The sequence below is a fragment of the Phaeoacremonium minimum genome (genome assembly GCF_000392275.1).
Source record: "Phaeoacremonium minimum UCRPA7 unplaced genomic scaffold PA7_03_scaffold_433, whole genome shotgun sequence".
Classification (NCBI taxonomy): Eukaryota; Fungi; Ascomycota; class Sordariomycetes; order Togniniales; family Togniniaceae; genus Phaeoacremonium; species Phaeoacremonium minimum.
This window is the reverse complement of record NW_006921335.1, coordinates 236,378-252,790: the sequence shown is the minus strand read 5'-3', so window position 1 is coordinate 252,790 and position 16,413 is coordinate 236,378. Positions and strand designations below refer to the sequence as shown.

Genomic DNA, 16,413 nt, shown 5'->3' with positions numbered 1-16,413 from the left:
GTTTCTTCCTCACCTTTCTCATGCTTGAGCGCCACCCAGCTGCACTTCACGGTCCCGCTCCCCTACACCCAGATCCCCTGGTGTCGGACCAGCGTCCACCTCCTTGAGGATAGCCTCGTTCACATCCCTCCTTCCCTCTGCAGACTTCAGGGCTTCGATCAAGTGCCTCGCACCTCCAGGCCACATGCCTTCGGGTCCACGTCCCGGGACCTCGCCCTTCAGGATCTTCTCCACGCTGATGCCCTTCTGTCCATAGAACGCGGCGTTGGCATCGTTCCTCGCCACCACGATCGTGCCATCGGCCTGCACACCGGCATACAGCCCGCGGCTCTTCATGTAGGCCCACACGGGCTTGGTGCTGGACGCCAAGGCGCCCTCGATGCTGGCGCCGGCGCCGACCGGGCCCGCGACGAGGCCGATCTCGCCGCCGAGCGAGACCCGCGGGTGCGTGAACGCCCGGACGGCCTCCGGGGTGCGCAGCACGCACACGCAGTCGTAGATGTCCAGCCCAATCATGAAGCCGGCGCCCAGCGTATGCACCAGAAACCCGGACGGCGGCGACCACGACCCGTCCGGCAGGCGGGACACGACGATGCCGCTGCCGCCCGCGCCGGAGATGTGCAGCCCCGTGCGGAAGGTGGTGAAGATGGCGAGGCCCGCCGCCTGCTGGAACACCTTGGGCGGGATCTTCACCAGCACTTTGGACTTGGACTTGGGCCCGCCTGCTGGCTGGCTCTGCTCTGTGGTGTAGAAGCCACTCTCTGTAATTATGATGTTATTGCTGTGTATTTACTCGGACAGGGGTGATGGTAGACTTACTGGAGAAGGACTGCAGGATGCGCGCGGCCTTGTCACACTCCTTGTCCATGCCTGATGGCCAGAACGCCTCAGACCCTAGCTGGTTGGTGAGTTTGTTGATGGGCACGCCCGCCTTGACGCTCCATTGGTGCAGACGCTCGCCAAATGTCGGCTTGGAGGAGGCATGACTTGGGTTCCCGCTCCCGCTGGATCCAGGGGGTTTACCTGGAGACGAAGCAGGAGGAACAGGGCTCGGCTGTTGCTGAGGGCCAGTTGGTGGAGGTGGGTAATAATACTGCTGACTCTGTTGCTGCTGCTGCGATTGAGGTGCTGTAGGAGGCGGAGGATAATAGTACTGTTGTTGTTGTTGTTGTTGTTGTTGTTGTTGTTGTTGTTGTTGTTGTTGCTGGGAGGCTGGAGGTTGCTGGTATTGTTGCTGTTGCTGGGGGTAGGACGGGGTAGGATTGCTTTGAAGAGGACGCTGAGGTTGTGGTTGATGTTGTTGCATATTATGGGGAGTTGGACCCAGACTGGCCGTTTCGGCATAGTAGTCTGGATTCTGATGTTGTTGCGGGCCAGACATTGTTATAATCGTCAGTCGAATCAATGAATCACAAGACAACCCTTTTGGGTACTGGCTCTAGATCACTGGTGTGTTCTGCTTGGTGTACAGGCGGAAGAGTACGACAAATCCAATTGAGATCTTGAGACGAATGATACCAGACAATATTCCGCACTTGGAAACTGATAATTGTGAGAGTTGATATGAATTATATAGATTTAAACAACCGCATGTGAAGTATGAGGTTGTGTTTAAGTCAGTTGTTGCGTGCGGATCAGGGTGGCTCAGCAGCAGGTTTCTGCAATTGCATGGTTGCGATGACGATGCTCATTGGATTACTCGGACATTTCCAGGCACACTTGGCACAGCCGCCCATCCCAAGGTACGCAACCATCACCGCAGCTATCCGCAGCTCGCCATTGAATAAGCTAAAGTGATCTTCGATCAGAGATTCTGGAACCATAGCTCAGGAACATGTTGATCAAGACAACAATTCACAGTAGACTAAACAATGCCATGCGGGGCTCATGCTACTTTGGTAGTAAAAAATATGACTTGGAAGTGTCGAATTCTAACCGACAGGCGACTCATGCATGTTCAACTTCTCTATAGTGAATAGGAGCGATGTACACATAACTGAAAGCAGACTAGCAGGGACGATGTCATGCGTAGGTGAAGTGCCTTTGCAAATCATCACAGAGGACCTGGTCATCGGAGAGGTGATGGTCGGTCGTTTCCTACATGTTATTTGAGCATAAGTATCCTTGACGAAGTGGGAGAATAGAACTACACGGTATGATCCTACCAAGCTGCGTGGGAGCACAAGACTCTCTCTTCAAACCAGGGGTATCTATAATTCTGCTACTTGCTTGAATAGAGCCTAACATGCTATCGTATATACTCCGCTCCTTGATCATTAAGGAGCCTCTCCAAACGGATAGTTGAACTTCAACAACCCATTCAGACCTCCAACCCATCCGTCGTCGTCTTCAGCTATGCCATCGGCATCGCCCTTGCGAGGCGCCCGGATTACGCACGGCACACCTCCCCTCCAGCTTCCATCCCCGGACCGGCCAACCATTTCGCCCTCGACGCGGACCTCCATCCCAATTTTTGCGCCGAGGCGCCTCTTGCCATCAATACTGACTTCTAGCTCACGCCCGCGGTTTTTCTCGCTCAATTTTAGAACAACTTTGGTGTTCAAGGGAAGAACCAGGGGGCGGAAGCTTAGGCTTCTCGGGCAGATGGGTGTGATCAGTAGAGAGCCCACGAGTGGGTGGATAATTGATCCGCCAGCGCTGAGCGAGTATGCTGTTGACCCCGTAGGCGTACTTATTAGGATGCCGTCAGCGACGGCCTCGGTTAGAAAGTGGTTATTTAAGTAGATATCAATGATTGCAAGATGAGGATGAGGCCCCCGATGGATCAAGAGCTCATTGATGGCGTGAAAAGACGGGAGTTTCTTGATAGCCGGCATGGGCACTCCGGCTTCTGCTGTGCCCGCGATGGCCGAAGGTATACGGTGCTGAGGTTCAGCCGTGGAGGTGGGCATCAGCTGGTTGCTGATGTTGACACCGTTGTTGTCGTAGACACCGACCTTGAGTCGATGGCGGAGGAGAATCTTTGAGGCCCTGTTGACGCCCATTGACTTGCCACGTACCGGTGACTCCCAGCCGTGTATGGGAGCCTCCAGTTCCCTTCCTTCCTCGGCGGCCTTGGCCTTGGCGGCTTGGGTGTGAGGGCCCACGAGGTCTTCCACGGCCACGCCGCTGCCGCTCATGTAGACCTCGCGCCATGCCCTCTTGTACTCCTCGAACTTCCACTCGCCAAGGAAACCCAAAGAGCCCATGCTAAAGGACAGGATGGGGGGCACGCTAGACTGCAGCGAGAAGAGGCTCGCCGCGCGGAGGATGGTGCCATCTCCGCCGAGGGTGGTCACGAGGTCGATCTTGTTGGGGAACTGCGTGGCGGGGTCGCTGGAGCTCGTAGTGTAGACGGGGAAGGGGAGATCCTCGTGGATGGCATTGGCGATGCGACTCTCGAAGATGAGGTTGAGGTCGGGGTAATTGCTGTGGAGGTGCTTTGCGAAGGCGACTGCGGAGAGGGTGACCTGGGGCGCATGCAGCTTCGGGATGAGAAGAATGTTTCTCGGGGCCTGGGGCCAATGCAGGGCCAGCAGAGACGAGGTGGGCGACTCCTGGTAGGCAGGAACGATCCTGTCGGGCAGCGTCGACACGTCGAGGATCTGCCGCCGTCGTGTGGTGGCCGAGAAGAGGCGAGAGGAGGCTGGCTGGCCGTGCCTGAGCAGCCATGAATTCATGTGGTTTCTTGAAGGCCCAAACATGGCGGCCGAGGCCTTTCTGGATGCCATTTACGGCCAGGGACGCGAGTGGCTGTTGGGGAGGGCGTTGTGTGCCAAGCAAGAAGCCGACATTCTCGTCTTGTCTTGATAGTCTTGTAGTCTCGACGTTGGTAGACAGACTGTCGATGGGATGGGATGGGATGGGATGGGATGGAGAGCCGGATTAGTTGCTGTATCTATTCGGCATTTTCTTACTGTCGATCTGGGTTCACTCTCGATACGATCAGATAAGATTATATCAGGGTGTTCTCGGCATCGTAGACAGCAGTGGCAATGATTCCGGTCATCCACGTCTTGTCTTGTGTGCTGGGAAGCGGAGGAGGAGTGGTGATGATGCAAGTGTGCATTCATGCAGGTAGTAGGCCAGTCAAGTAGCACGCGGAGAAAATGCTGTGGTACCTAGGCGTGCTAGGTACTGCATAGTAGTGCCCACAGGAGCCGCTGGCAGCCCTGGAGCCGGGACCGAAGGCAGAGAGGCCCCTAGAACCAATGAGGAGGCAGCCATTTCCTAGTGGCCCATTCAAGCATCTCCAGTCAACGGTACTGCTTTCAGGGTCTCCCTCGCCAACAAGCTTATCGCGTATCTACCTGAGTAGGAGTTACCTACTGTATAGTAAATAGGTAGGAGGTAGGTAGGCAAAGCAGGAAGAAATAAATCAGCTTCTCGCCGTCGGAGGCTGGAAATGCCCCGGATGCCGCCTTGCAGGTCAGGTGGTGCTGTAGTGATGGGGTTTTCTATTGCTTGCCATTCTAAGACTGGACATGGATGTCTGTATGTGTCTTGGCTGTTGAATACCTCGCCCTCTCCCAGATGAACTCCAGATCTGGATCTGGATGAGTGGGAAGAGTCTCTTCTGAACTCCTACTTGAGTAGTTGTCTCTCGTTCTTTTTCTTCACATGTGTACCGTATAGTTAGTAGACTGGGTTGGTCTTGTTCTTACTAGAGACTACCTGGGTAGGTACGCAGGAAGAGGCAGATCCAGCTCTAAGCCATGTCCGGCGGGGGGAGGCTGACGGCTGAAGAGCCAAAGAGCCTAGAAGCCTAGAAGCCCTGGTGTAGGTAGGTATGATCCACCACTTGCCGAAGCTGCCGCAAATCTGTCTGTCTAGACTCTAGAGGTAGGTAGGTACATGTAGGTAGGGAAGCAGGTGGGCATCAATGGAAGCCTCGGTAACTTGTCCAGCTGGTGAATTCATGACGATGCTGCATTTTCATACAAGAATACGGTAAGAATCAGAACAGGTGACGATCCTGCTGCTTGTTGTATCAAGCTCCAAGCTCCTTGTTATCTAAAGAGATATCACTCAACTCTCTTCTCTTGTGTACTGTTGACAGCTCAATATAGCTAGGAACCCACTCATATATACCAAGTATACCTGCTGAGGCACATCTAGAGCTTATCGCAATCAAGACTCTGGTCGTCTCTCTTGGCTTCAAGGCTGTTCAACTTCCTGCCGAGAGATCGTCTATACAGCTCCTATCAGCAAGAGCAAGCTGTCTGTCTGTCTGTCTGTCTGTCTATCTATCTCATGACCGCCTGCAGCTGTGGTCTTACTCCCGTCTATCTATCAGTCTGCGTGCGTGCGTCTGAAGAGCCAGCCACCTAGATACATACCTCGGTTCAACCCAAGTCGAGTGTGGCTTGCCTGCTCTTGGCTGTCTGCATCTGCATCTGCATCTGCATCTGCATTGTAGGTGCAGAGACGAGCTGTCTTCTTTTGGCTGTCCTCGAGCTGATGAGCTGTCAGCTGTTTGCTGGCTGATTGACTGATTCACTGGTTGGCTGACGGCACTGGCACTGGCACTGGCACGCGACCACGAGCAGGAGCGCGCACGCCGATTCTGCCTACCTGCCCTGCCCTGCCCTGCCGTACCTGACCACCGCCTGAAGAGGACCGGGAATACGTGGGCAGTTTCACTCACTTCACTTCTGCCTGCTCTATTAGAGTGTGCTCGACCGACTTTATCTGCTTGAGGGCCAGTGCAGTATCACTCTCTTTCATCACCTTGAAATCATTCATCCCTTCGATATCATACCTACCCATTCGCTCTCTTAGCTAGCCCCGCCCCCGCCATTACGGACAGCTTTCCACCCCGCTGATTGTCGCTTAACACACCACCACAAGTCCTGGATAACTACCTAAGGTGCCTAGCTAGGTAGCACGCTGCGTACATATAAGCTTGGCCAGGCTGGCTCTCGACATCTCCGCCATCATCACCGTCGCATTACCACCGCCGCCGCCGCCACCATCATGACTGCCGATCTCCGCCACCGCCGGCCGCAACCCCCGGACGACGATGATGTCCCCGCTCCGAGCCTCACCGCCGGCGCTGCCCCAGCTGCCGACCCAACCATCGCCCATCCCTCCGGCAAGAGGAAGAAGGGTCGCTGGACCCAGCTCCTCAGACAGCTCACCTTTGCTACCTACTTCATCGGCAGCTGTGTCACGTAAGTAATTGCCTGATCCACCCAAAGATGCTGGGTGCTTGAGCCTCAACTATTTGCCTGGCCCGTACGGACGTACCTGACATGATGCTCATTTTCATTGATATAGCATCGCCGTGACCCAGTACCTCGGCGCACCCCTCTACTGGATCAACAGAGACCTGTACTATGCCTACATGGCTCTGACAAAGCAGTCCTTTGGCCTGGTCATCACCACCATGACCAAGTGGTGGGGGCCTACCACCATCCGCATCAGCGGTGACGCTTCCGTTGCAGACCAGATCAGGCAGACCGCCGACGGCCGCGTCGAGTTCGACTTTCCCCAGCGCATGGTCATGATTGCGAACCATCAGGTAGGCCAATCATCCATGTAAGCAGAACACAATGCTAATCCTCACTATCAGATCTACACAGATTGGCTATATCTTTGGTGGGTGGGCTATGCCAACAACCCCCAGATGCACGGCTATATCTACATCATCCTCAAAGAGTCTCTGAAATGGATCCCCGTCATGGGACCCGGCATGATGTTCTACGGCTTCATCTTCATGTCGCGCAAGATGGCCGTCGATCAGCCCCGCATGGCCCACCGCCTCGGCAAGCTCAAGATGCAGCACACGGCCCCTGACGGCCGCAAGTACCTCAACCCCATGTGGCTTCTCCTCTTTCCCGAAGGCACCAACCTCTCCAACAACGGCAGGGCCAAGTCTGCCAAATGGGCCGAGAAGACCGGGCTCAAGGACCCGGAGCACGTGCTGTTGCCACGCAGCACCGGCATGTACTTTTGTCTCAACGAGCTCAAGGGTACCGTGGACTACGTCTATGACTGCACTGTTGCCTACGAAGGCATCCCGTAAGCCAATTGTATAAACCTACTCTACCATAATAGTCTTGACTAACGCGATGCTTCAGCCGCGGTGGATTCGGCGAGGAGCTCTTCACCCTCAGCGGCACTTATTTCAGGGGACAGCCTCCAAAATCTGTCAACTTTTACTGGCGCCGCTTCCGCGTGGCAGATATCCCGCTCGAGAACAGCGAGAAATTCGAGCTGTGGCTGCGGGACCGATGGTATGAGAAGGACAGGCTCATGGAAGAATACATGTCGACAGGTCGCTTCCCCTCTTCTCCAGTCAAGTCAGACAAGGTCGAGCAGAAGGCTGTTTCCCACATCGAGACAGAGGTGCGGACAAAGTATTGGTGGGAGTTCATTCAGATTTTCGTTGTGCTGGGCGTCTTTGGCCTTGCGAGCAACATCCTGGCCAAGATGTGGTACCGCGTGACCCACATCTTTGCATGAGATCACTGGATTTTGGTTTGGGTTGATATGAATTGTCGTTGATGGAGGCATGTGAGACTGGCGCAGGGGGAAATCGGGTTGATTTTTAGAACGGAGATCACTCATGACATGGTCGGAAATTGGAGAATCTGGATGGTTATGTTCAAGGCGTTTCATTCGCTTGTTGACTCTGGGGACCTGAATAGGAGTTTTGTCTTGCGAAAGAAGGCGGTATGTGGTATGGGCGACACGGCTGGCATGACTGGATGTGGCATTGTTAGACCCGCATACAAGGGGTCTATACGAATTTTATATGCTGAGGGGACTCTCACGACACGAACTGCGGAGCTGGGTTCAAACTTTCGGACATTTCATAGATACAGATATCCACCAGGAGTCTAAGCATAGGCATTTTGGCTTTGCAATATCGCAACTCAGCCTCTCTTCAGAATTCAAAATCAATTCATGAGAAAGTTGGTGACCGAACACTAAAAATAATGAGTTTCTCATTGTGAAAGCCCGACACGACCGTTTTATCTCTCCTCAACACAAAAGCGAAAATACGTGTTTTGTAAACCCGAGTCAAGCTGCAAGAACAGCAGCTTTTAAACGACAACTGCGCTGCGTATTCGCATCTCGCCGAGTTCAAGACCTTTAGACGTATCATCACTTTAGTACACCTTGTAGCTGCGAATCTTCCGCGCCGGGGTCAAGGTGAAGTCCCCCTTGCCATTACGATAGCTGAGCCCCTCGCAACCCTTGTTGACGTACAGCTCAAAAGTTCCAGGGTCACTATGCAGAGACGTCTTAGGGTCAAACTTTGCCCGGTTTACATTCAGAGCTGGCGTGAAGCTGATGTCCTTGCACCCGCTGTCCGCGTGGCCGTGCACTATGAAAATCAAATTAGATCGTGTCCACGGGCTCTTTCGATATGAATATCGAAGTAACTACGGGAATGGCAGGGGAATTTGTGTTGTGCTACTTACTGTTGATGTGGCGGCCATCTGTTGCCCAGAGGTCCACATTCCATGCAGAGGTGAGAGTGGCAAAGATCAGAGCAAGAGCTGAGGCGGGCTTCATATTGTCGAGATAGTTTAAACAAATGTGATTTGCTCGAGGTTTAGGAATGAAGAGAGGAGAACGATGCGATCTCTCAGTGAATATTGGATAGAGTGTTCGATTGCAGGAGTCGATGACTTGAGTATGATTGTGTCCGTTGAGAAATGAAGACCATGCCTCTACTTATACTTGAATTCTTGCCAGGTCTCTGTCTTCAGATTGATTCGATCTCCTTGCAGGCAAACCTTTCTCAAATTTGCCATATTACTTCGATTAGCATTGACCTGTGTTCAAGCTTAGAGCAACTGAAGGCATGTCACCGATCTACAAGGCAAATCTACCTTGCCATTTCCTACCTACATGATTTCGGCCGTCTGATAGGATGCAGCCGTTGTATTCTATTTTCTGTCTCCCTGAACCCTGCCATTTTGATTCTGTGATCACGCGTACTTTTATTTCACCAGTCATTGAGCGTATTCTGCCAGTCGTCTGTTTTTCAGCGTCTCGCAAACGTGAACCACTGAAGCACATGAAGCGTTGTCGTCAAACAAACACTAATTGTGGCGTGGGGAGTAGTATGGGGCGAAGCATTCAGCTGGGGGTTTTAGCCGGCCTGAGAAGGCGGAAAGGCGCAAATGCAGGAACCAGCAAGCCACTCACATGGCGAGCTGAGGATAAATTTGGATATGTGGTACTTTGGGAGCACGTCGGTGTATGCAAGTGTGACAAACCGTTTCCGGGATTGCTGTTATGAGCGAAGAGCCGGGAGCCACTCGTGCCTGACTATGTTATTACACCGCAGACGTTTGAATATATAATGCAGGCGTTTTTCATAACCTCGAAAGTAAGCACATTAATTGTCGGTATCAACATTGTCCCGACTTTCGAGGTTCTGACATTGATAGTGGAAACTTAGAGTTGGGGTCGTTCAATTACGGATTGTTGAAACCGAGGTTATGAGCTGAATATAGAATCACTTTCCTTTGGCCTCGTTGTTCCTTCATAAATAGCAGGCGGGCTATTACAGTCAAGCACACCACCAAAACATTTCAGCCAGTCTGAGAGAGGCAGCAACACTGATTACCTAGGACCATATTGTGAGTCTTGATCACACTATGTTTCCTGTGCGAAGGGAGTGAACACACAGGTGTAGCCGGAGCTAACGAGGTAAACATAAATCAAGTACCACAATGCCTGAGTGGAATAGAGGACAAGTTCTAAATGGGAAGAGAATCAGTCACAACTGCGCGTGTCCCATGTTACTAGTTCACGCCCTTCGTGTAATGCGGACCCAGAACTCTTCAATTATCCAGATCCCCTGAATCAGCGTATTAGAAAGACGGACGATACACTTTCGAGACACAAGGCATAGAGATTTCAAATTCGCTCACCGCATTCTTGATTCGCGCTGGATTCTGTGGATTCACAATAGAGAAGTCGAACCGCCTTAGCAACTAAAGATGACGAGCGTTATTATTGAAATTCTAGAAAATAAAAGCTGGGAGCAGCTTGAGGCCAAATCTCACCTCAACAAAGATCTTATTGAACTCCATGAGAGCCACCGTCTTCCCAAGGCATTGGTATTTGCCGTAGTGAAACACAAGATCCACAGTGCTGGTCATTTGCGCCATGTGTTCTCCTTCTGCTTCCAACCATCGTTCAGGTCTAAATACTTCTGCGTCTGCACCGAAGAGCTTCTTCGAATGATGAATACCAAAAGGCGAAGATCCGATTTGAGTTCCCGCTGGAATGTGTCTTCCATTGATCACATCACCTCCAGGGGGAACAGTCTTGAAGAAAGCCCCAGCCGCGGGCGGCATGATTCGTAGTGCTTCCTTGATTACCGCTTGAAGGTATGGCAATCGCCGTGCTTCGACATCCTTGATAGGCGAGCTTACCTTTCCGGCAGCAATGCTGTTATCAATTTCTTCTTGTAGTCTTGTATAAGCAGCTGGGTTGGTCAGGATACTCAGCATCACGATACGAATAGTCGATGCAGACGTATCGCTTCCAGCCACGACTTGGAGCAGCGCTTCCCCGGATGCTTCCTCTTTGGTGAGCCCATGCCGGATGAATGAGCCCAGCATATCAGATTGTGATGCTGCTTGAGGCTCAAAGCGTTGTGCTACGACTTTCCTCGCAACGCTTTGAAACTAAATTAGCGCCTGTGTCAATTTCAATAGGAATACAGAACTTGTAATCTAACCCAATGAATGCGCCGAAGCCGAGCTTATCACTCTCCTTAGGGAGGAGCCCTCGGAAGATTCTTGACTGCAGAAGCTTCGCTAGGGACGGTATATTGGCTAATACTAACATGATCGGGATAAATGAGCTGGTAATCTTGATATAGTTGAACACATCATCATCTTCCTCTAGATAGCCAAAAGGATCGCCAAAGGCAAGAGCGCTGATGACATCCAAGGTGAAGTACTGGCCTTTCTGAGCGAAGTCCATGGGATTGTAGACTAGGTCTGACGAGATATATCTGCTCTCAATGAGGTCAACCAGCCTTGCAATTTGCACTTCAACGGTGCTCTCCATTGATTCGTTCTCTTTGCCCGAATACTTCAATCTGTCGCATGAGTTTTATCTTGTCTCTGATCAAGTGAGAAAGAGGCACTTCTTACCCCAGCAGTCATCTTGCCACGTAGCTTGGTGTGCGCGACTTCGTCACGCATGGAGAAGAGATTGTCTTTGGTAGGATCGAAACGCATCGCATCATACCCTGTAAGCATGTTCTTAACTGCTGTCAATTGACTTTCGAGCACGGAAGGAGAACTCACAAGGGCCTCTTGTGTAGGCAGAGCGAACACCCATCATTTTTCTCAGGACCTCTGGATCATCCGTCACCAGTTCATTCGGTCCAATCCGTGCAAGTGACCCTGTCGACAGATTGTCAAAAGCTGAAGTGCATATGATATGGGTTTTCAGAGAGGCGAGATGGCAGCTCACCATATTTATCTGTGACCTCCTTGATGGCGGTGGGCTGCCGTCCGTTGAGCGATTCCTTTACCATCCAATATTTGGAAAAGGCGGCCCAAAATGGTCCTGGTACATGCGAGAGACGGTGCCATACATATGCCAAGTGCACAGCATAAGCTATTATGAAGAAGGAGGCAAACAAGACAACAGAGGAATATGGACTGATTCTCGCGAGGGACTCCATTCTGATGTCTATTAAGATGGTGTCCGAGGCGAACACTATGGGTTGTATTGTCTGCGTCTGAGTGGGAAGTTTTCCTGCTTCGGGTGGTGGGTGAAGTGCATGAGAGCTTGAGGGGAAATCGCAGGGGTTCACCCAACCAACAAGCAGGTATCAAATTGTGATAACACCAAGACCTGAGCTAGCATTATCACTGGATCTCACGCATATTCTCACCTACAATGAAGAGTCACTTTGGATTGAATGGCATTGGTTGATATCACTTAACAAATTACCGGAGGCCATTGGCAGTGTCCTATGAACTGAGCACCGTACTGTCCTCGACGTGAACCAACCCACGAAGCCTAAAACCAATTGGCCCCCGCAAACGTTCATATGTTGAATATAATTCTCTTTTTATACAGCTCACATCAAGCACAGACGTTTGCAAAGGTGTCGCTCAGTAAGACAGTGTTTAAGAACATTGACAAGGATGAAACTGTTGTCATGTTTGGGTCCACAATACATACTCCTCTTATTGCCATGAGTGAGAATATAGCGTTTCTGCTTCAGCTTCATAATTTAATGCCGAATCTTCTATTACTTGACAACGACGGGTAGACATGTCTGAAAGTGGTTGTGTAGCTACCTACCTAGAGACAGGTGAAGCTCTAGTGTTTGGACGCCATTTGGTGCCACTAATGACGTAAGATTTAGATGCGGTCGGCTTCTGAACCGTCCATAACTTTCTCCCCCTTTGATTGTTATTCCTCCAGACTGACATATATTCTGTCTACCTTTTTTCTGCCTTGCTTGCGCGGACCCTATAGAGAGAAGCTGCAAATCGCGAACATGTCAGCAACTGTCTCGCCAACATCACTATCCACGCTGCGGGTCAGCTCGCACAAGATCCCCGCGCATGGACTCACTCCCAATAGCAGCGCGCTCAACAAGCCGCTGCTCATCTACCACAGTGTATTTGCCCCATCATCTAACGAATCTGTGGCGGCATCAGCAATTGAGTCGCACTTGAAGTCCACCGACGTCGTGATACCACAGTGGAGATATACTATGTACTCGACCTCTCACTTTCACAGCACATCCCACGAAGTACTCTGCATAAGCAACGGGCGTGCCAAGCTGTGCTTCGGGGGAGAAGATAACGAGGGGCGCGTCGAGCCGATAGTCACTGCGGGAGATGTCATCATAGTTCCTGCTGGAGTGGCGCATCGGTTACTCGAGGATATGAGTGCCGCGGGCGGTTCGTTTGAGATGGTCGGCAGTTATCCTAAGGGGTTCAACTGGGACATGTGTTACGGGAAGCACGGTGAGGAGAAGCAAATCGAAAACATCAAGCAACTGTATTGGTTCGACCGAGATCCCATTTACGGAGATAAGGGCCCAGCTTTGGTTGTCTAGATTGCTTCAAATGGAGGTGGGAAGAGTCGACATTGGCATATCGGCCTCCTGGAATATATAACCCAGTTATTCAGGGTCTGCTATAATACTGTTTCTAGAATACCCAAAGTACTTCCTGTTGAATTTCTTTCTTTTCAGCTTATGGCAACATAGAATATTCTCTAGTCAAGTTTCAATCACCGTGGACGGTAGGTACTCGGGGTTGCCGCCGGCCTCCATTCATGTTGGTAGGTCGAGTCGTTCAGGAGAACTTACCACGACATGCACTGAAGATCGTATGCTTCAAAGAATGCGGGTGCAACTCGACGGTTGAGAAAATTCCCGAGTGTCGGAATTGAGCTCGTTCTTTCAGTGGCGCAAAAAAACAATGCGGGATAATAAGCAGAGGATCCTGTCTCGACGGAGAATTTTGGCAGATCTGGAAAACACCACTCCACACCGTTCCGAACCGTGGCGGTTGAATTAAGGTGAAGGGGCCCTTTCTCTTTCACCTGCGGCAATGTCATATTTGAACGTGTAAAGGCCCTACTGGCAAGGTTCGGCTGTTCAGAAGGTGCACTGCATGGGAGGCTCAACGCCTAGAGGGCATGCGCTTGGCTCCCGTTGTTGTATTCAGATCGGCGGCTCCATGTTCAGATCTACCACTAAGCCAAAGAGATCACCCACCCTTAGCAAGACATATCGTTACAGAGACTGCAGTCGGAGAAATGCGCTCTGTGCCGTCCCTGCATATTGAGGTGCACGTATCGTTTAGCCTATTTATACATGGAACAAGGGTGGAACGCCGACTTGATGATGCTTCACAGTCATGGATGACGCCTTGAAAAGTATTATTAGGCGGCAATAATAATTTACCACAATCTGTGGTGCTATTGTGTGTCCTTACCTGAGACGGAAAATTGCTGAGTGCGTACTGTTAGTTTACATCCTAGCTCTTACCATACGTAGTGTGGCATAACAGAACTATTACTCTGGGTCTCAAAAACACCACGTTTCCACGCGAGAGAATCTCTCCACTATTCTTTTACGCTTCTTCCTTCACAGTGATCAGTTGTGCTTGGATATTGAAGAATATGTCAATATCGAGACTTACGAGACTGATCCCCAGGTCAGGGACAACTCATTCCATTCTTTGATTTAGTATTTCAGTCTTTCGTTCGTTTTCACGAAAGACAATCATTGTCTTTCATTATGGATCAAATTACTGCCAACTATGGGGATGCGTCAGGAAGGCTACAAAACATATACGACTCAGAAGACGCGAAATGGACCATATCACCCCTGCCTCCAGTTCTACGGCACGGTCTAGGAGCCGTGGCAACCTTCGGATTTCTCTCGTTTTTTACGACACTGACTCTCTTTACATATCTATCTTATAAACTAGTAATATGGCAAGTGAGGCCAATTCCTCCTGAGAGACCAATTACACCTGAACTGGATTCACCTACAATCTCCGACATTAATGGATTTCTTGTTCCCGATGCCCACTTGTGTCCCCAGCTAGAGGAACAAAACACCAAGTCCAACAAAGAATCGTTCTGGCAGAGACTACATAAAGAGCCACCAAACCAATTCCTGGTTCTCATATACAATTTGCTGTTTGCGGACATCCAACAGGCTCTAGCGTTTCTTCTTAATGCCGCCTGGCTCTCCAAAGATGCCGTGGCTGTAGGGACGAGCCAATGCTGGGCACAAGGATGGTTTGTCTCAACAGGAGACTTGGCGTCGAGTATATTTATCAGTGCAATTGCAGCGCACACATACTTGGGAGTCATCAAGGGTTACAGGCTCTCCACCTGGGCTTTCTATTCGGTCATCATGAGCCTTTGGGCGTTCATATACGGATTGGCAATACTCGGGATAATCATCACCAATAATGGACAAAGTACTGGAGGCCTGTATGTCCGTGCAGGGGCTTGGGTGAGTTTTCTAGATCATTTTGAATGCTAGATCGAGCTGACGTTGCCTCATACAAAGTGTTGGATCAATCCTGCTTACCAGAACTTGCGTCTGAACCTCCACTACTTATGGATTTTCCTTTCTCTCAGTTTCACGTCTCTCACCTATCTCGTTATCTATATCTATCTGCAAATACATAGCAAGCATAGCGGTGCAAGTTGCCTATCTACCCATGGAGAACACTATCCGAACCCGGATCCCAATGGCTCCAAGGTATCATCGCTTCCACCCATGTCGCCAAGGTCGCAAATGACAGATGTGAGCGCAAAACGACTTCCACCCATCCCATCATCGGCGCGACACCCAACATTCCTTCTTTACCCCATCATATACGTCCTGTGCACCGCTCCTTTAGCTATGGGTCGCATTTCATCCATGGCTGGCCATGATGTTAGCCTAGGCTATTTCTGCTTTGCCGGCGCAATGATTGCGTGCAATGGCTGGATGGACGGTGAGTAGAAAGGGTATCATTAAGACTGGGACTTAGCTGACTTTAGACTGTAGTTCTCTTATACAGCTATACGAGGAGGTCAATTGTCTTCAGCGGAGAGGAGCCGCCAAGCCAGGACACTGGAATCGAAACATTTGCCTTTATGCGCACTCCACCGAGAAGAAAGTTTGGCAATGTCGTCTACGTCGCTGGAGGAGACCAAAAATGCCACGAAGGAAAACGCTGGAGGCGATGGAGGGGGGCAGTCCTCGACGGAACTCGACTTGGCTCTCTGAAGAGTGAAAAAAACGCCAGTGCAGATACGCTCAGGGGGTTTGGCATGGGAGCAGGGGAGGTTATGGGCATGGCTATTCAATGCGAGACAGTGACAACTGTTGTTGTAGAAGTACAGAGCGATGAGAAACATACGGACTCTGGAAGCACAATTGGCAGTGTAGCTAGTATGGCTACAACCAAGACCGCAAGAACTCGTTGAGGATCCTGTCGAGTAACAGGACTTGTAAAATGGCAAAAGGCTGCAAGCAATAGCATGCATTGGCTCGGGAAAATTGGCTTCTAAGATAGGAATGGGACTCTAGCGAAGGGACCGGAATGGGGCCGGCGGTTTAGATAGGAGTATTTGGGGCAATTTGGGTTCGGCCAGGTGTACGGTAGATATCACTGGCTCTGTATTTTCCTGGATAGGCTTGAGATGACCCCGTTGTGGGTCAGCTGGTCTGTGAATATGGTGTCTTGTTTTGGTAGCGTTATGTAGACTCACAATCTCGACAAATATCATGTTCAGACCAGATTCATTGTGAGTATGATTGATGCGAAGACTATATTACTAGGTAAAATTGCAGTCACATTTCACAATCGTGGTACACGCCTCTATTCACATTGATTGACTAGCCGTTGATGGCCTGCAATGTCTCAAACGAACCAGTCGGTAAGACAT

The 16,413-nt window shown here is 50.8% G+C and overlaps 5 protein-coding genes across 5 annotated transcripts; 1 reads left to right on the top strand and 4 right to left on the bottom strand.

The window, feature by feature from the left end:
- Positions 1–18: 18 nt before the first annotated feature.
- On the bottom strand, positions 19–1,344 carry UCRPA7_5769 (putative duf500 domain containing protein; the record flags this gene model as incomplete). The annotated part of the gene is made up of 3 exons (XM_007918313.1): positions 19–761; positions 820–970; positions 1,024–1,344. The coding sequence occupies 3 exons, from the start codon at positions 1,342–1,344 to the stop codon at positions 19–21; spliced, it is 1,215 nt and encodes a 404-aa protein (XP_007916504.1).
- Positions 1,345–2,276: 932 nt separating this feature from the next.
- Positions 2,277–3,680, bottom strand: UCRPA7_5768 (putative nadh kinase pos5 protein; the record flags this gene model as incomplete). Its single annotated transcript, XM_007918312.1, has 1 exon — positions 2,277–3,680. One exon carries the CDS (start codon positions 3,678–3,680, stop codon positions 2,277–2,279), a length of 1,404 nt encoding a protein of 467 aa, XP_007916503.1.
- Positions 3,681–5,976: 2,296 nt separating this feature from the next.
- On the top strand, positions 5,977–7,467 carry UCRPA7_5767 (putative 1-acyl-sn-glycerol-3-phosphate acyltransferase 2 protein; the record flags this gene model as incomplete). The annotated part of the gene is made up of 4 exons (XM_007918311.1): positions 5,977–6,173; positions 6,280–6,523; positions 6,575–7,023; positions 7,083–7,467. The coding sequence occupies 4 exons, from the start codon at positions 5,977–5,979 to the stop codon at positions 7,465–7,467; spliced, it is 1,275 nt and encodes a 424-aa protein (XP_007916502.1).
- A 650-nt stretch (positions 7,468–8,117) lies between these two features.
- Positions 8,118–8,526, bottom strand: UCRPA7_5766 (hypothetical protein; the record flags this gene model as incomplete). Its single annotated transcript, XM_007918310.1, has 2 exons — positions 8,118–8,335; positions 8,433–8,526. The coding sequence occupies 2 exons, from the start codon at positions 8,524–8,526 to the stop codon at positions 8,118–8,120; spliced, it is 312 nt and encodes a 103-aa protein (XP_007916501.1).
- A 2,104-nt stretch (positions 8,527–10,630) lies between these two features.
- On the bottom strand, positions 10,631–11,521 carry UCRPA7_5765 (putative pisatin demethylase protein; the record flags this gene model as incomplete). The annotated part of the gene is made up of 5 exons (XM_007918309.1): positions 10,631–10,658; positions 10,820–11,070; positions 11,133–11,230; positions 11,289–11,387; positions 11,458–11,521. 5 exons carry the CDS (start codon positions 11,519–11,521, stop codon positions 10,631–10,633), a joined length of 540 nt encoding a protein of 179 aa, XP_007916500.1.
- Positions 11,522–16,413: the final 4,892 nt, after the last annotated feature.